Here is a 19,388-nt window from a genome sequence, read left to right on the forward strand (position 1 = left end):
CCCAGACAGGCTGAGATGCCCTGCCGCCACAGTGTCGTGTGGGCACACTGTCCTCATTGCAGACGCCTGGGGCACCACGTGGATTCTAACGACACCGAAGATACCTTCTCTTCGCTCTGCTCTGAGGCCATTCCTCCAGGGTTTCTTCCTTTCTCTGGACCCTGAACACTTCCATTGCGGACACTGTCCTTTCTCTTACCCCACTGCTCCAAGATTCTGACCATGCATCACCCCCACAGCCACATTCATACCCCCCACACACACACTTGCATTCTCCCTCCCCTCTGTGCCCTGAGCAGTTAATGAGCTCCTGGGCCCCCACAGCACTTTAGAGACGCTTACCCAGAGCACATTAACTTCCTTCGCTCCCACAGCTGTTTGCCCTGGGGGAACCCAAGCTCTTCTAGACCAAAGCCCAAGTTTATGCCCCATCTCACTCTCAGGCTGTGCAGAGTTTCCCAGGGGGTACCTGTCACTGTCAGCAGTGATGGTAAAAACACTAGTTCGTGCCCTGAAGGCATCTCTGTCTCAGACCCTTGAACTTCAGAAGATCTAGGCACAGTCAGCTCCTTTCCCAGGTTTCCTGAGCATACCACTAGACAAATGGGAGGCCGCTGAGAGACTAAAGTCCAGGTTCTTCATCAGACATGGGATGTTGGTGGCTGTATAAGTCCCGTACATCAGAGAAAGCCCAGGAGTAGTCCACATCCCCACAGGAGAACTTGGGGTACCCATAGTGATGAAGGCATTGCAGAAGCAAATAAAGTGACTCTCCAGGCAGGAGTCGGAGCTCAGTAGAGCGGCTGAGGAACCAGTCTCCCAGGGCAAGGGTGACTGATCAGAGAGGGCACAGATGCCCACCCAAGCTGCTACATTCCAGTTCTGAAAGCGGAGATGGAAACTCCTGGGATCTCCAAACCTGCTGTGAGGCTGTTCACATACCCAAGAGACCCATTCCATATGACTGTACACACCTCCTATGTGGCCTGAACCACTGAAGAGGAAAATGTGGACCTAGTCCTACCTTTCAGATGCTCTCGGCTTCGGGGAACACAGATGCGCAAAGAGCGTTAATGAGCTGAAGGCGTCACTCAGTGGTACAGCACTGGTTCAGCATGCACAGGTTTAAGTCCCGGCACAAACAAAGAAACAGCAAATACCACAGGGCTGGGGAGATGGCTCAGTGGGTAAGTCTCAAATATTATTAAGAACACTTGCTGTACAAACATAAGAACCTGGCTTGAATCCCCAGCACTCCACAAAACATTTGGGGCATGGCTATAGGTACCTGTAATCCCAGCATGTCAGGGGCAGAGGCAAGAGGATTGCTGGGACTTGCTGGCTGCCAGCCTAGATCCAGAATCAGCAGGAGACTCTATCTCAAAAGAATAAGATGGCAAAGGATAGAGCAGGGCATCTGACATCCCTCTTTGGCCTCCGCATGTGCTCAGGGACATGTGTATACACACACACACACACACACACACACACACACACACACACACACACACAGAGTTAAAACTATACTATGATAACTGCTATAAGATATTGTCCATGAGAGGGATGGCCAGGTCTTCTGCCCTATCTTAACACAGAGCTAAGACAAAAAAGGATGAATTGGGGCAGGGCTGGGCAGCCAAACTTGGGCATCTTGTGAACACCACCGTCCCCCAAAGCATGCAGGGGTGGTCAGGAGACCCCTCTGGTCTCCTTGGCGATACTCTAATACTCTCAATCTGTGCCTAACTCAGGCCAGTCAGGGACGGCTTCTACTTCTAGACTGAGCTGCATCCGTGGTCTATCATTACCCCTGGTTTTGCCCAGCTCAGTGGGGGGGTGGAGGTGGGGGGTGGGGGGTGGGGGAGGGTGCAGCTGCTTGCTACCCTTCCTCCTCCTATGTCCCTGTGGCAGCAGCTGCCTGCTAATGACTAACCCAGGCCAACAGGCCATTTGTCTCCGCTGTCAGAGGCGTTTCCGGATGGGACTCTATTCTGGTTTCTGTTTTTCTCTGTGTTAACAGAGAGAGAGAGAGGAGATGGTTGAAACCAACGTCATGGGGTTTTCCCAGCAATTAGCCTCTAGGCAAACAGAGAGCAAACTAGGATTTAATGAGTTCCTTCCCGCCCTCCTCCATCCCCATCCCTCTTGGTTAGCTGCCAGCCAGGGTTAGAGCTGGACAGGGTCCTCTAGCCTCCTCCAACTGTGAAGGATGGGAGATCTTGAGAACCGGGCTCCAGGTTGGCAGACACTAGTTCACGGTTAGTCATCATTGGCCTTGAATCCACAAAGCTCTTTCTCCATCTAGTAACGCCCTAGTCCCTGCCTGGGAGGGGACAAGGGGCCCCGCACCAGGGGTTCAGACTTGAGTTCCTCGCCACCCTTGTGCCAACAAGGAGGAGGCTGGGACAAAAACATACAGCTTGTTTCCCCCAAAGTTCCCCCTTGCCACCCGAATGACCTTTATTCTAGAATCTCCCCGGAGCCCTGGTTGAGCACACAGCAACTTGTGCAAGCTGAGAAATGTGGCTGACAGCTTGGCTGCAGGGGACAGCTGCGGAGCCTGGCGAGGGAAGCCGGAGGCAATTGTCACGGTCCCACCCTATTCTAGGAACTGCTGAACTTCCTCCATTTAATCCCCCACACCCTCAAGAAAGCAAAAGAACACCAGATACAAGGACACATTCCCAACGACGGGGAAATCGAGCCTTTCTCAAGGGCACTGGTGCCCCAGGTACCAGGTAGATTCCTCAGAATTCTCCCTGCCCAGACTCAGGAACTGGATCACTGTGGGAGGACTGAAGCAGGCTGGTGCCAGAGCCCGGGGTGGCAGGGACTCCAGGATCCCCCTCTGGCATCACTCCTCACCATCCGCTGGAGTGTTCCGTGGAGTGTGGAGGTCAAGAACAGAGAGGCAGGTGGGATTTTCCATCCCAGCTCTGTGGGCCACGTTGCTTCTTGTCACCCCGCCCTTATTGCTAACCTCCCCTTATCTCCAATCCTGTTTTCTTCGCCTTAGGAAGGAGAAAGCTGTTACTTGTGTTGCCAAGCCCACGATGCCCAGTGGTTGGAGGATATTCCGAGCCCAGGCTGGACCAGCGACAGCCAGTACTGAGTACTCCACAGTTTCAGCTATCACAGCTTACACAGACTCCTCTGAGCCCCAGACCCCAATGCTTCCTCCTCTTTGGTGTCTCACAGGCATCTCAGACTTAATCTAGCCAAATCTCATCCTCAAACACCACAGCAACCCGATCCACGCAGTTACTCCAGCAAGAAACGTGGGGTGCTGGCTCCCCTGTCCTGGCCAGGGGCTGTGATCGGTCTCAGAAACACACCTAGACTCCATCCATTGCAGGCACTTTGCCCACCCTTCCCCTAGCCCCGTCTCATCTCTGGCATGGAGACAGTGTTGGTTACGCTGCAGAGGAGAGTGCTGACTGGAAGAATCATAGCCATGGTTAACTTTTTAGAGCTTTATTGGGAGGGGGGAGAGGGAGAGAGGGAGAGGGGGGAGAGAGGGAGAGAGGGAGAGAGGGAGGGAGACGGGGGGGGGGAGAGGAGGAGGTCCAGATGGAAGGAAGGAGCAGAAGGGAAAGACAGGGACACACAGAGGGCCCACCCGCTTTTTAGGCTGGGATGCCGTCGAAGGCTGATGGCGTAATTAAGGACTGAATCCTTACAGACAGCACACTCATCTCTCCCTCATTCTTGTTCTGTAAGCCATTTTCCTCGTGTCCTGAGTTTGTTTTTATATACATATGTATGTATGGGGTGTGTGTGTGTGTGTGTGTGTGTGTGTGTGTGTGTGTGTGTGTAAGCATGTGTTGGGGCATTTGTGAATGCCCCTGTGGAGGTCTAAGGTTGACACTGGGAGTCTTTCTCAATAGTTCTCTACCTTTGTGTCTTTATGGACTTCTGGGTGTGTCTCTGAGTCCGTATGTATTTCTTGTACTTTTCTGGTTTGTTCATTTTATTGTATTATATTGCACTTTACTTTTTTAAAAAGATGTCTGTTTGTGCTAGGTGGTGGTGGTGGTGGAGGTGGTGGCGCACACCTTTAATCCCAGCACTCGGGAGTCAGAGGCAGGTGGATCTCTATGAGTTCGAGGCCAGCCTGGTCTACAGAACAAGTTCCAGGACAGGCTCCAAAGCTACACATCGAAACCCTGTCTCTCTCTCTCTCTTTTTTTTTTTTTTGGAGCTGAGGATCGAGTCCAGGGCCTTGTGCTTGCTAGGTAAGTGCTCTACCACTGAGCTAAATCCCCAACCCCGAAACCCTGTCTCAAAAAACAAAAAACGAAATGGAAATGCCTGTTTGTTTTCTAATGAGAGAAAGATAAGGTGTGGATTTGGGTGGGTGGGGGAGGTTGCAGAGCATCTGGGAGGAGTTGAGGGAGGAGGAAAAACCTGGATCAGAATATAGTGTATGGGAAAAAATCTATTTTTAATTAAAAAAATAGTTCTTTACCGTATTCATTGAGACCAGATGCTGACACAGCTGTTCTCGCTGGCCAGCTTGCTCTGGGAAGTCCCTGTGTACTTTGTGAGGAATACTGGAACTCTGGGAGGGCTACCCTGCACACTCAGTATTTATGTGGGCTCTCGAGACCCAAACTCCGGTCCTTCCACTGGTGAGGTGAGGGCTTTATCTACTGGGCTATCTCCCCAGCTCCTAAAGATATTTATTTTTTTAGAGAAGGAACTTAGAACCTGCCATTTCCCAGCTTAAAGCCTTCCAAAATGTTCGCTCATCCATTTAGAATAAGACTTGGCCCCATGTGCTCCCACCACCACCCGGTCCCTCCACCCGTCCCTCTAGCTCCATCCACTCCCTTTCTGTCTCTGCAGACACATGAACCTACTAGATACTTTTTTTTCCCCCTCCGAGACAGGGTTTCTCTGTGTAACAGCCCTCGTTGTCTTGGAACTCACTTTGTGACCAGGCTGGCCTTGAACTCACGGAGACCCACCTGCCTCTGTCTCCCGAGTGTGCTGAGATCCAAGGCGTGCACCACCATCACCTGGGCTTTGATTGAGTGTGAGTATGTACCACCACAGCCAGATCCCCTTTCATACCAAAATAAATGAGCTAGCTCTGACCTGCCGAAACAACCTTTCCTATTCCCTGGGTCCTCCTAAGCACTCCCACCCTTAGGCAGGGGCCTGCTTTACAGACTTCCAGTCCTGCTTAATCTATGGCTCTCAACGAGGCCCTCTTGCATGGCCCAGAAAAGGCCAGACAGACATCTGTCCCCTTTCACACCTTCTCATACTCCACTCTACCCATTCCCAGAACTCCTGTCACCTGATATCAACTAGTCTTCAGTTTTCCCAGCTCCCACTTCTTCTATACTCCCTCCAGGGAGGGACCACCCATGCCTTTGTGTCTTGCGCAGTAGCTGGTACCTTTTATGTCTACCAAAATGAGTGAAACACTTTACTATAAAATAAAAAGACAAGAACAGCAGGCCTTCCACGTTCCTCACCCCTCAGATCCAGTCAAGACACAGATGTCATAGGGGTCCCATAAAGCTAAGCACATTAAGATCTCTGGTACACACCTTTGGGGGCAGTTCTGACCAGAGACCGTGGGAAAGGGGCCAGTGGTGCAACACAGAGACAGTACAGGACATGTCCCCTGAGCGGAAAGTTCACACACACACACACACACACACACCCCTACGGATGTGGCACTTGGAACCGTGCTCAGCAAGAGAAGGAGGAAAAACTCCAGAACTACTCCTAAATCATTGAGCAAGAGGTAGCTTCAGGACGCCATCACCGTGTGGCTCCAGCTAGTGATTGGCAGGCCCAGCCTGGAAAACTGCCCAGGTCTGCTTGGCCGAGAACACAGCACACAGCCTTAGCCTCAACACAAAGGGCACTAGATGGGAACAGTCCAGGGAGCTTCCCCCAAGGGCCGGAAGGCTTGGGATGGCCAGTTCCTTTGAAGCATGCAGGAGTCCAAGGGTGGGCTAAGGCGGAAGAGGATTGGGAGGTGTGCTTTCGGATGCCCCAAACTGCTGAGATCTATGTTTCTGTATTTGCTGTGGCCTACCTAACTGTGCGTCAGTCTCCCAGCATTGAATCGGAGATGGTTACTTACAGGCAGTTTGCCCTTGTGTGTGAACCACACACCCAACAAAAAAGCTGAGGCACAGATCCAACACCACATTGAAAGAGGGACTCTGTACTCTGCCCAGAAGTCCCTCTAAAAAGGAAAGTCCTCTATGGTGGGTAATCTTCAAGTTAATTTGAATAGATTCAGACTCAGCATGGAAGCTTTACTTCTAGGCATGTCTGAGAGGGAGTTTCTAAGTTAGGTTAATTGAGGTGGTATTATGTCAAAGGCTGGGGTCCCAGGCTGCATAAAAAGGAAAAGTCTACCTGGAACCCAGCACTCATTACTTTGCTTTCCTGGGACTTAGCGTCAAAACCTCCCTTAGTCCCTCCCATCACACCTTCCCTGCCATGAAGAACTGCATCCCCTCCAATGGTAAGTCAAGATAAACCCTTTCTTCCTTAAATTAGTTTGTCGGACACTTGGTCACAGCAACAAAGTAAGTAACATATACACGGTCCCTGTTTGATTTTATTACTGTGTGGGGGTGGGGTGGGGCGTGGAGTTGGGGGGACTGCCATGTGCAAATGTATGTGCAGGGCCTACAGAGACTAGAGGAGCAGATCCCCTGGAGCTGGGAGTAGACAGCACTGGATCCCCTGGAGCTGGAGTTACAGGTGGTTGTCAGTCACTGAATATGAGTGCCAGGATCCAAACTTAGGCTCTCTAGGAAAATAGTGCTCTTAACCACTGAGCCATCCCTCCAGCCCTACATTCCCCATTTTAGACATGCATTTGATTGACATGTTTGGTTCACGCAGGCAACTGTTCTAGGAACCCAGTGCATCTAGGTAGGGGCTGGCCTCTGAACGAAGGCCTGAACACCTGTAGGGTGGAGGGGGCTCCCCACAAAGACTCTTCCAGAGAAACAAGGTGCTTAGCTCTTAGTGCCTGCACCTTAGTACTGGCACCCAGTGAATACTCAGGGCAAGACCAGACTTAGGTGCTGTGATAGTTTGAATGTAATTGGCTCCCATAATCTCATAGGGAATGGCATTATTAGGAGGTGTGGCCTTGCTGGAGGAAGTGTGTCACCATGGGTTGGGCTTTGAAGTCTCCTATGCTCAAGCTATGTCCAGTGTCTTAGTTCACTTCCTGTTGCCTGTGAATAGGACTCTCAGCTTCTTCTCCAGCACCATGTCTGCCTGCATACTGCCATACTTCCCACCATGATGATAGTGGACTAAACCTCTGAACTGTAAGCCAGCCCCAATTAAATGTTTTCTTTCATAAGAGTTTCCTTGGTCATGGTGTCTCTTCACCGCAACAGAAACTCTAACTAAGACAGGTACATCCAGTAGGCCTGCAGACCACCTCCCTCTGACAGTTCTGACTGCAAAGCACTCCCATGAGGTATCTCCATCCAAACCCAGAGCCTAATGTGGTCTTGGCTCACTTGGTGAGGATGCTTACCTTGATGAGGCTCAGGGGGGGAGACTTCCACTTCTGTGTATTCCACATCCATGTTCTGAGGGTCTGTTCAAAGGAATCAGAGCACCTTTTAGACTGCATCTCCTCTAGAGGTATCAACCCACACTAGAGACCTTCACTGCAGTTAGCCCTATGCTGTCTGGGCAGCCTCTCTGACTCCTGTTACCTGAGTGTGGCTGGAACCTCTGCCAAGGTCCAGTTTCTACAGTGTGGGAAGACTTTCAACAGGTTAATGGGCATGGAAAACAGCCCAGGCATACCCCCACAGTTAACTCCTACCCGGTCTCAAGGACATGGCAAAGGATTTGAGTGCTATGGGACCAGGCTACCAGCATCTAAGTGTTCCAAGAGCTAAAACATTTGAGGTGATGAAATCTCCAGGCTCCATGGAGACACGCAGGAAATGAGTTTGTTTTCAAGTATTGCTGCCGCTGTTGTTTGTGTCTGGTACCCAAGGAGCCTAGAAGAGGGTGTCAGGTCCTCTGGGACTGGAGTTACTGTATGGGAGCTGAGGCCGGGTCCTCTGACAGAGCGGCCGGTGCTCTTAACCACGGAGCTATCTCTCCACCCCCTGATGTTGTTTCTTGAGACAGGGTCAGGTATATCTCAGGGCAGCCTGGAACTTGCTAGGTAGCCAAGGTTAGCCTTGAATACCTGGTCTTCCTGCCTCAGCCTCCTGGGTGCTGGGATGACAGGTGTAAGCTGTGTCTGGCTTTCTTTTGTTTTTAAGGCTCCACAGAATGAGCAGCTCTTGCTAGCAGCTAAAATAGATTGTGTAGCCAAAGAGACTCTGCAGAAGGAGGTCGGGCATTTCAGTTCTCATGAGAGCAGCATGCACTAGAAAAACACCTCTATGCTTGAGGCAGAAACAAACTGTCTATTGTTAGCTGTCTTTAAAAAATCTTAAAGAGCTCCACCTCAGTCACCCAAGAGAAACATCCTCCTAACGTCACTCCGAGTGCCATGAAGTTTTTTGTTTTGTTTTGCTTTGTTTTGGTGTAACCACTCATTTCTACTTGGATTAGGAGGCATTACCGTTCAGAACACTGGCTAGCCTTCTTGGAGAAAACACTTGGTCTATACTTTACCATACACAGGGCCTTGAAGAGGAGTGGGAAATTATCCTGCCACCTCAGAGTTTAAGTTGCCTTTTCCTGTGGGTATTTGTTTATTTATTTATTTATAAAGACAGGGCCTTACTACTCACTATGTAGCCCTGGCTGACCTAGAACTCACTATGTAGACTAGGCTGGCTTTGAATCCACAGAGATCCACCAGCCTCTGTCTCCTGAGTACTGGAATTAAAGGCATGTGCCACCACACAGAGCTGCTTGTGAATCTTTTTTTTTTTTTTAATGTAAATGTTTCTAATAAAACATATAAATAATTACCTTTATTTTGATTTATCGGTTTTGTTGCATCGTTTCCAACATCGTCATAGCCTGGTTGAAAATAACAATCACAGTGAGTGACGGTAGAAATCAGTTTCCTGTAGCCACGAGTGCATATGTGTGCACACACGCATGCTCTTCCCCATGCGTGTGTGTGGAGGCCGGAGGTCAATGTCACACGTCTTCCTCTATTACTCGCCACCTTTTTTCAAGACAGGGTTTCTCTGTGTAACCCTGGCTGTCCTAAAACTCACTCTGTAGACCAGGCTGGCCTCAAACTCACAGAGATCCGCCTGCCTCTACCTCTGGAATGCTGGAAATAAAGGCCTGCGCCACCACCGCCAGGTTTCAACTTTATTCTTTTGAGACAGAGCCTCTTGCTGAACCTGGAGTTTGCTGTTTTGACTAGACTGGCTCATGAGCGAGCCCAGGGGATATGTCCATCTCTACCCACCCCCACCTCCCCCTGTGCTGGGGTGATAGGTGCATGCCCCCACGCCTGGCTTTTATGTTGGTGCAGGGGAATTGAACTCAGGTCCTCATGCTCGCACCATAAACAGCACCATCTCCCCAGCCTCCTGTAACTTCTAACAACTCTAGTACTGCTAGGAAAGCAGAGTGTGATTTCCTCAGTACGGGTGACAAACACCCTTGCCTCTGGGTGCTGGGTCTCTCTGCTGTGTGGTCTTTTCCTAACTGTGGTTGGACCCCTTCACTGCAGGGTAGAATGCATGGCTGACGTGGAGCACTTTTGTTTGAGAGTTATTTGGAAGTCAGAAGGGTCTGCTCTAAGTGAATTAATTAAAAATTAAGCTTCTTAGCCAGGCGGTGGTGACGCACAACTTTAATCCCAGCACTCAGGAGGCAGAGGCAGGCGGATCTCTGTGAGTTCCAGGCCAGCCTGGTCTACTGAGTGAGTTCCAGGACATCCAGGGCTACATAGAGAAACCCTGTCTCAGGGGTGGGGTGGTGGTGGTATCTCAGCATTTCTCAAAAATGCCTCTGCTAAGAGCAGAATATTTCCATTGGTTTCCCTTTGTGGCAAAGTTAAGTGAAGTGGTGGAGATTCTATCTGAGATGTGTTACCGACAATTTAATTTCACATGTGGTTTCTGCCTCACAAGGACAATTTGGGTTTCTCCAGGGCAATTTCAGTCTTTGGAGGCAACAAGCATTAAGATTAGTCTCCATTTTTCATTCCAGAGAAGTGAAACATAGAAGGGTAAAAACAGAAGGAGTCCTTTTAGTTTTTTGGGGTTTGTTTTTTTTTTTGGTTTTTCGAGACAGGGTTTCTCTGTGTAGCTTTGCACCTTTCCTGGAACTCACTTGGTAGCCCAGGCTCAGTTTGTTTTTTTATTAGCTTATCTTCCAATGGTGGATTAGCTTAGGTACTGCTGCCAGGGGTTCCCTTCTACCCCAACCCCACCTACTCTGAGTTGGTAAAAATCTTTATAATTACAGGAAGCCTTGGCTTTACCGTAATGACTGTTGGCTTCCACATTGGCCTCAGAAACCTTCTCACTGTTGGAGTTCAGAAGTGGAGCTGCTGGTCTTCACATGGAAATCAAAAAGAAAGAGAAAAATAGATGTTAACATTTTTCACTGTACCCCCAAACCAACAAAACCATCAATGGAAGATCAAGAAAAAGCAAGAAGAAATATGTCATTACACACTGGTAATCTCAGCACTGGGAAGACTGAGGCAGGAGAATGGCTGTGAGTTTGAGGCCAACCAGGGCTACACAGTAAGACACAAATAGCTTGTCATGGAAGCATACATGTGTAATCTTAGCCCTTGGGAGGTAGAGGCAAGAGGATCAGGAATTTAAGGCCAGCCTGGGCTACGTGAGATCATGTTTCAAAATAAAAACAGAAGATAAAGGTTATAAAAACATTTTTTAAATTTTTGTTATTTTTAGGGGTGTGTGTGTGTGTGTGTGTGTGTGTGTGTGTGTGTGTGTGTGATATGTACATGTGCATTGTGTATGGGTACCTGCAGAGGCTAAGGCATCTCTCCAACATGGTAAAAACATTTTTTTTTTCTAAAAAGGCCAACTCTTGCCAGGTGGTAGTAGTGCACACCTTTAATCCCAGCACTCAGGAGGCAGAGGCAAGTGGATCTCTGTGAGTTCGAGGCCAGTCTGGTCTATAGATTGAGTTCCAGGACAGCCAAGGCTACACAGAAAATAGAGAAACTCTGTCTCAAAAAAACAAAACAAAAAAGGCTAACTCTATTATTCTAAGTATGCATCGTAGGCAATCTTTCACTGAGACATACAAACAGAAACACACACACATACACACACTATACCCAAGGCCCTTATTCTTTATGAGTTTGCCAAGAATTTCCAACAATTTCCTAATGACCAGACTGTGCTTGCAGACAAATCCAGCCCTGCCCACAAAGCAACCCCACTCTCACCCTTGCCAGCCATACAAAGACACTGACCTGGACATCTCCACGGGTTTCTGTTTGGCTTTAAAAAAGAAAGAAAAATGTAGGTCAGTATAAGTATGCTGGACAGCAACAGTCTTTCTCTTGACTCTCTTAAAGACTGAATATCCATAAAAATTAAGGGGAAAGAGGAACTGGGGGTGTAGCTCAGTTGGTAGAGTGTTTGCCAAGCATGCACAAAGCCGTGGACTCAGTCCCCAGCACCACAGAAACCGCATGCTTGCCCGTGATCCCAGCATTCCAGAAGTGGAGGCAGAGGATCTGAAGTTCAAGGGCATCCTTAGCTCAGTTGGGGCTAGCCTAAGGTAAGAGAGTAGATGGGTTGAGGGTGAGAAAGAGAGAGAATGTGCCAGATGAAGTCATACTCATTCACAATGAAAGGAGGGGAAGGCAGGGTCCCCTCAACACTTTTGCTTGCTTGCTTCCAAGCAGCCGAGGAGCTGTGCCAGAGTCTCAAGCCCGCTGAGCAAACGCTACCATCACTGAGCCGCACCCCCTCCCCTTCTCCTGGCTGTACAGCAAGAGACTTTATGTAACTTTCTCAGATACATGCAACATTTTAGCCAGAAGCAATTTTAGTTCGTAGCATGTGACCGAGACCAGGGACAGGACTCAGATTCCCCGAAAGGCAGGCAGCTATCTCTTGGATTCAAGATGATTGCAAAAGGCAAAGCCTAAGCCAATTCCTGTGCTTTCGGGTCCAAACTGGCCTGAGACCAAAGTCAGGATCAACCTGAGGAAGAAGTTTCTTTGAGATCTGTCTGTTCCCAAAGGAGCTGCAATCTTCCTACCTCAGAAAAGATGAAAGACCCCTCCCCTTCCCATCTGCTCTCCCAGGCCAGACAGTAGCACCAGAGGCTCCTGAGAACCTACCTCTCCGTCATTCTGCCCCACTCCCCACATGCCCCAGAATGCTTTGGTACTGTGTGTCATTTTCCTTGAGCCTGGGCTAGACCCGATTCCCAAGTGCTAGCTAGTGCTCCTAGCTTCCACAAATGTACGTGGTACAAGATCATGGCACAAACTGGAAGATTATCTGGGAAATACACAGTGTAAGTGTGCGTGTGTACACGTGTGCGTGTGTAACTCCCACGCACAGCACACTCCAAGAAATAGTTTCTTTTGACTACACTAGACATAATGTCATCCAGCTCCCCGCAACTAGACAAGTACCCACTTTCATGGCCACAAAAGCTTCACACCCACCAAAGCCAGAACCTTGAGTTATCAAAGTGACATCCCAAGAAGGAGAATCCATGGGTGCCTCCTTAGCCTCCTCCGGGATGCTTCGTAGCCATGGCCAGTTTCCTAGCAAGAATGACATCCGGATAGGTGCTCACCTCTGGCTTTCCTCAGGAAGTAGCACTTGGCTGCAACTATCAAGACAACGATGACCACTCCAATGACAATGACGGCAATGAGCCCTTTTATCCACGGAGCAAGGAAGACTGGAAGTGGGGGAGGAAAAAGGAAAGACATATTTTTCTCCTGACAGCAAAAAAGACCAGCAGACTTAAGCAGCAGCGCAGACCCGTTTTTTTGCGATCCCTGTAAATAGCATCTTGCTTTGGCGGTGGCCTGCGAGGGACTCTGCCCTCAGCCGGTGCAGAGATGGTGGTTTCTGCTAGAAGCCAAGGTCAGCTACAGTCTTCAAGAAGGCACCAAGCCAATTTTGCTGAGATGTGGCTCCATTTGGGGTGTCCTTTCCATCCTCCTCCGTCTCTATAGAACTCTCCCAGTCAAGCACACCGTTAGGCTCCTATAAACATGTCTGTGTTTGGACACAGCTTGTTCACAAATGGACATCTGGTGTCTCTCTGTTAGATACTTGGAATTGGAACTGGATAAAATATTTTCAGATCCTTATAGCTAATCATCTCTTTTTTTTCACTCCAGTTCATATGAGTAGACTTCTGCCAGCTGTAACTAATCAGATATTGTCCCCACTCTCTCTCCCTCCCTCCTTCTCTTTCTTCCTTGAGACAGGGTATCTCTGTGTAACAATTCTGGCTGTCCTGGAACTTGATTTGTAGACTAGGCTGGCCTCAAACTCACCTGGCCTCGAACTCACCGAGATCCACCTGCTTCTGCCTCCGGAATGCTGGGATTAAAGGCGTGTGCCATCATGCCTGGCTAGACGTTGGTCTCTTAACCTTCACTCAAATGAGCTAGTCTCCGCTCCTCTCCCCTTTACGAGGAGCGTGTGTGCTTTCATCCCCCGGGAGGCCCCCATATTGCACCTTGCTGGTGAGGCCTGGACTCACCTCTGACCGTTAGAGTACTGCTCCGGGGGCTGGCCAATGTCAGGCTGGCTCTGTTGGAGGCTGTGCAGTAATACTGTCCCTCTTGCTCCTTGCTAGCTTGTTTCCCGATCCAAAACGCTTGAGTGGCATTCAGGATGATTTCGTGGAAGGGTCTGTCCTCCTTCTCTTTGAAAAACTTGAACGTGATTGGGCCAGTGCCCTCTTTCACGGAGCATCGAAGTACCATGTCATCCCCAGACTGCACCTCATTACTCGACAGGATAGAAATCGTAACTTCATCCACCGGGGCTGGAAAGCAAGCAAAGGATTAGCCCTGAGCAGAGAAGGGCAGAGGCAAGAATGGGGTACATACCTGTGACCCCAGAACTTGGGAGATGGGAACAGAAGGATTGCATGTTCCAGGCCAGCATGCAACATAGAGACATAAAAAGACCCTGTCACAGAGAACCCAGGAGGGAGGGGAAGGGAATTAAACAGAGAAGGAACAAAGGAACACGGAAAAGCCACTTCTTGTCAACTTTTCTACCAACCTAGGACTTGAATCCTCTGCTCCCCACTCACACATGGTCCCTTTCCTGATTAGCCCTAAAAGACAGTAACAGATACTTCCTGTTCTCATTCATCGATAAAACACAAAACACTAGTGATGTGGAATGATCTTTTTGCACAATGTGAATATTTGTTGCTCTCATTGGTTTAATGAAGAGCTGACTGGCCAATAGCTAGCTAGGCAGGAAAAGGTTAGGCAGGACTTGGGGACAAAAAGAGAATGTGGGGAAGAAGGAGGGTGAGGTTGTCAGTGAGATGCAGAGAGAAGCAAGATGAACATGCCACGCTGAAAAAGGTACCATCACGTGGTAGAACGGTATAGATAAGAAATATGGGTTACTTTAAGTTGTAAGAGCTAATTAGTAACAAGCTTAAATTATTGGCCAAGCATTTTTTTTTTTTTTTGGTTTTTCGAGACAGGGTTTCTCTGTGTAGCTTTGCGCTTTTCCTAGAACTCACTCTGTAGCCCAGGCTGGCCTCGAACTCACAGAGATCTGGCTGCCTCTGCCTCCCGAGTGCTGGGATTAAAGGCGTGCGCCACCACTGCCCAGTTTGGCCAAGCATTTATAATTAATAACGTCTCTGTGTGGTTACTGGGGAGTGAGCAGTCCTGATGAAAAACTACCTACACACGGTGCCCAATGTGGGGCAACATATATTCACATAAAACCTAAGAAATCTTAAAAAAAAAAAAGTTTCAAAATACACAAAAATGGAGCCAAAGGTGGCTTCTCATGCCAGCTGCAATACAGAGATGCATCTCCTGACAGCTGCCTGCAGGGTGGAGCCGGCTGCCAGCCTCCATGTGCTAGAGCCATCCACTGAGCTGAGCCATGCTGGTAGCTGACATACCAGCTTAAAATTCATCTCATACAGTCAGAGAACATTTCAGATACTCAGTAAAGACAGACCCAGAAGAGAAAAAAACAAAAAACAAAAAAACAAAAAAAAAAAACAAAAAAAACCACAACAACTCTAAATGGGATACAGTGTGTTTAAAAATGTGCATACAGAGAGAAAAGAGAGAGGATATAGGCAGTCATAAAAATAGGTTAAGGATAATAAAGTTAAGTCTTTAAAGAGAGAAGTAAAATAATAAAAAAGGAATAAGCCACATAGAGATGGGAAATACACAAAAAGCCTGGATCCTGCATGTTACTGTGTTGTCTTTGAAATTTTTGATTGCTGATGAACAAATGATAGCTTCTAAGAGTCATTGGATTGTGGAAACTGCTAAAATAAACCAACCTATATATTTTTAAGATGTCTTCACTTCAAAATGTAAGTCAAAAGCTGTATTACATTGGGGGAGAGGTTATGCTTTTATTTCCACAGGAAATGAGAGGCTGTGGATTCATTCCAGATTGATATGGATCAGATTTGACTGGAGAAGACCCCCTGAAAATCCTAGCTACAGACATAAAGAAATAAACCTAGAAAAACTATAAGACACGTAATATATATTTTACCTGCTCAAACATAAAACAAAAAAAATCATCTTTGGCTGACTTGTGTACAATGCACAGTCTATGCTTGTATTAATGCAGATATGTATGTTCTTTTTTAAAGTTTATATATTTTTAGAACAAGGAGACCAGACACCAATAAAAACAAATGGCTCAGGATATCCAACATCTCAAAATGTTTCTGTTACAATTTCCTCAGAGATCTGTATCCAGAACAGCTTCAGAACTGCTGGCTGAGATGGTCCAGCCTCACTGACTACTCCAGCCAAGACTTAACCATTATCCTGAATTTTCTCAGGGTTCCCCAAAGATGCTGGCACTCCCAGACAACAAGAAACAGTCTAGAGATGGGCTATGGATGTTTGTCGCTATTTATGGAGGTTGGTTACAAGTTGTTATTGGTCATGAAAAAAACAAAAAACAAAAACAACTAAACAAAGGAGTTAGATTTAAAGATATCTTTCTGAAGAAAAAGGGGGTATATGGAAATGATAGGATAAAAGGGTAGATTATTGTAACTACTTTAATCCAAAAAGCAACTATTAATTTCAATATTTTACATTGGTATGGATTTTGGTTTACTTAAATACAAATTTAAAGTTAGTTTAGTAATACTATATGTATGTTTCTACTCTTGTTTGGGGTATTGTGCTTATGCAACTCATTTAAAAATGTAATGTACTATGAAATACAAGTTAGTAGTTAGCCATCTATAATAATCAAACTTGTAGTCATATTAGATATGTTTTCAAGGTTAAACAGATATATTTAGATAGATAGATGGTCTTCAAATACTTCAAAGACCTGATACAATTACAGAATTCAATACAGATTCAAATATAGAATATGGCATTTAAAATGTTTTTTTTTTTTTTGTTTTTGTTTTTGTTTTGTTTTTTTGTTTTTCGAGACAGGGTTTCTCTGTGTAGCTTTGCGCCTTTCCTGGGACTCACTTGGTAGTCCAGGCTGGCCTCGAACTCACAGAGATCCGCCTGGCTCTGCCTCCCGAGTGCTGGGATTAAAGGCGTGCGCCACCACCGCCCGGCTAAAATGTTTTAATAACATAAGATTTTTCTTAACAGTGAGATACATCTGCTCCTGGCAGCACCAATTTACTTCAGAGAAGATGATGGACATCGAAGAAATTCTGTACAGAGTTTGCTTTCTTTATGGCAAAAATAGCCATTTAAGTAAAGAAGCCGCCCTTGTCTCAATTGCTGACAGTTACTGTCCAAATTGGACCAGCAAGACGCAAGAAAGATGACTGCTGAAGTTTGCCAAGACAAAGTAGGACAGTCCTTCAAAATTCTCTGCTTCTCAGCCGGGCGGTGGTGGCGCTCGCCTTTAATCCCAGCACTTGGGAGGCAGAGGCAGGCGGATCTCTGTGAGTTCGAGGCCAGCCTGGGCTACAGAGTAAGTTCCAGGACAGGCACAAAGCTACACAGAGAAACCCTGTCTCGAAAAAATGAAAAAAAAAAAAATTCTCTGCTTCTCAGAAAAGTCTGGCAAATACACTAAGCCTATAGACCAAGACAGATGCCCCAACATTACAGAACTTTGGGTTATGGCCAGGCAGCCAGATGTTCCTGTCATTAGGTAACATTACACCTTTCTGGGGTCTTTGATGGAGTTAAAGACTAAATAATTAGACTTTTTCCTTAGTTATGATAAAAGGTAAATTAGGTATAAAACTTTAGACTCACAAAGATAGATAATAGAGTCTTTTCTCTAATTTTGCCAATAAATTTTCTCTATAAATAGCCTGGATATTGTAACTGCAATTCTTACTTGATAATTGTTTTTGTTATATATAGTTTTACTATGTTAAAGTTAAAACCTTCCTTTTTAATTAGACAAAAAGGGAGAAATGCTGTGGAATAATCTTTTTGAACATTGTGAGTATTTGTTACTTTCACTGGCTTAATAAAGAGTCGACTGCCAATAGCTAGGCAGGAAATGGTTAGGCAGGACTTGCAGACAAAAAGGGATTGGTGAGGAGAGGCAAATCACCAGTGAGACGCAGAGAGAAGCAAGAAGAACATGCCATGCTGGAAAAAGGTACCACCTTGTGGTAGAGCACAGATAAGAAATACGGGTTAACTTAAGTTGTAAGAGCTAGTTAGTAACAAGCCTAAGCTATCAGGCTGAGCATTTATAGTTAATAATAAGTCTCTATGTGGTTATTGAGGAGCCGGCAGTCCTGACAAAAAAACTCTTTCTACACACTAGGGATGTGTCCCCATCCTCCCTTCTTGAGCATGACTGGCCATGCAGCGGCACTACAAGATTAACTTGTGTTTTCTCTTGGAGACGTGTGTGTGTGTGTGTGTGTGTGTGTGTGTGTGTGTGTGTATACGCACATGAGTGCATATGCATATGTTTGAACGCTTTCTCTCTGTCTTTCTGCTTACAAAGATGTGCAGCACTTAAACTGGTTTCTTTCCTTTTTCCTCTTTGCTCTCACAGCCTCATTTCCCATTTCTCTGCTATCCCTGCAGTTTGCCTTCCCTCCATCTGGCTTTGTTAGTGTTCTTTATTATTGCCATTGTTTCTGGTTTTTTGGTTGTTGTTGTTGTTTGCCTGTTTGTTTTTTTTTGGAGACAGGGTTTCTCTGTGTAGCCCTGGCTGTCCTGGAACTAGTTCTGTAGAGCAGGCTGGTCTGGAAATCACAGAAATCGCCTGTCTCTGCCTCCTGAGTGCTGGGACTAAAGGTATACACCACCACCACCTGGCTGTTTCTATTTTATTTAATTTATTCATTTATTTATTTGAGACAAGGTCTCACTATGTAGCCCTGGCTGGCCTTGAACTCAGAGATCTGCCTGCCTCTACCTAAATGCTGAGATTAAAGGCATACACCACCATGCTCTGCCTTTTTTTTTTTTTTTTTTTTTTTTTTTTTTTTTTTTTTTTTTGAGACAGGGTCTCATGTAGCTGGCCATGAACTCCAGATCTTCCTGTGTCAGCCTCCTAAATGCTGGGATTACAGGTGTGTGCCACCAGCCCCAGATACCTATCTGCTTTTGAAACTGCGTTGTTATTTCTAGTCTCACAGAAACTGGAAAAGTCACTTGACCCTCAGACCATGGCCCAGCAGAGTAAAGTCAAAGGAGGAGGTCATTTGTTCCTCAGGCGGTTTCCGGGTTTTAACCTCCTACAGCCAGACTGTCACCGGCCCCTCCTGCTGATGTGGCTTCACCAGCTGTGCTGTTTCCAAAGCTGATTCTTCTCTCTTACCTTCTTTCTCTTTTACTACTGGTTTTGACAGTGAAATACGAAATTTCTGCAAAGCTGGCCCTCAGTCTTCCAACTCCACTCTTTTTAAAAAATAACACTTTGATTTATTTATTCTATGCACGGGTGTGCGTGTGGAAGTCGGAGAACAATTTGTGAGACTCTTTCCTTCCACCACGTGGGGTCCCAGGGGATTGAACTCGGGTCATCGGGCTGGGCGGGCATCTCAACCTGCTCAGCCATCTCGCCAGCCCTTCCATCTCCACTCTTGGGGATTTCACCTCCACACTCAGCTTTTATTTCTGAGTATTGAAACCTAAATAGAAGCTTCCTGTCCAGACAGCTTCCCGGAACCTTGAGGCTCCCTTCCCACCTGGAGACTTAGAAAGCCAAATTCGCCATACCCCCTACTGTGCCCCCTTTCCTCAGCAGCGTTTTTAACCATTCAAATTCCGTTCGTTCGTATGTCATTGTCCC

The 19,388-nt window shown here is 47.0% G+C and overlaps 1 protein-coding gene across 2 annotated transcripts in view; it reads right to left on the minus strand.

The window, feature by feature from the left end:
* Nucleotides 1-19,388, minus strand: part of Pecam1 (platelet and endothelial cell adhesion molecule 1) — a 62,827-nt gene that overhangs the window by 16,313 nt on the left and 27,126 nt on the right. For both annotated transcript variants that reach the window (XM_059271992.1, XM_059271991.1), the window contains exons 8-13: nucleotides 13,663-13,950; nucleotides 12,739-12,846; nucleotides 11,393-11,420; nucleotides 10,421-10,494; nucleotides 8,944-8,994; nucleotides 7,535-7,597 (exon numbers count right to left, since the gene is read on the minus strand). In XM_059271992.1, coding sequence (XP_059127975.1) covers nucleotides 7,535-7,597; nucleotides 8,944-8,994; nucleotides 10,421-10,494; nucleotides 11,393-11,420; nucleotides 12,739-12,846; nucleotides 13,663-13,950 — 612 coding nt within the window. The remainder of the gene's footprint in view (nucleotides 1-7,534; nucleotides 7,598-8,943; nucleotides 8,995-10,420; nucleotides 10,495-11,392; nucleotides 11,421-12,738; nucleotides 12,847-13,662; nucleotides 13,951-19,388) is intronic.

Source organism: Peromyscus eremicus, chromosome 8a, assembly GCF_949786415.1.
Source record: "Peromyscus eremicus chromosome 8a, PerEre_H2_v1, whole genome shotgun sequence".
In the NCBI taxonomy this organism is placed as follows: Eukaryota; Metazoa; Chordata; class Mammalia; order Rodentia; family Cricetidae; genus Peromyscus; species Peromyscus eremicus.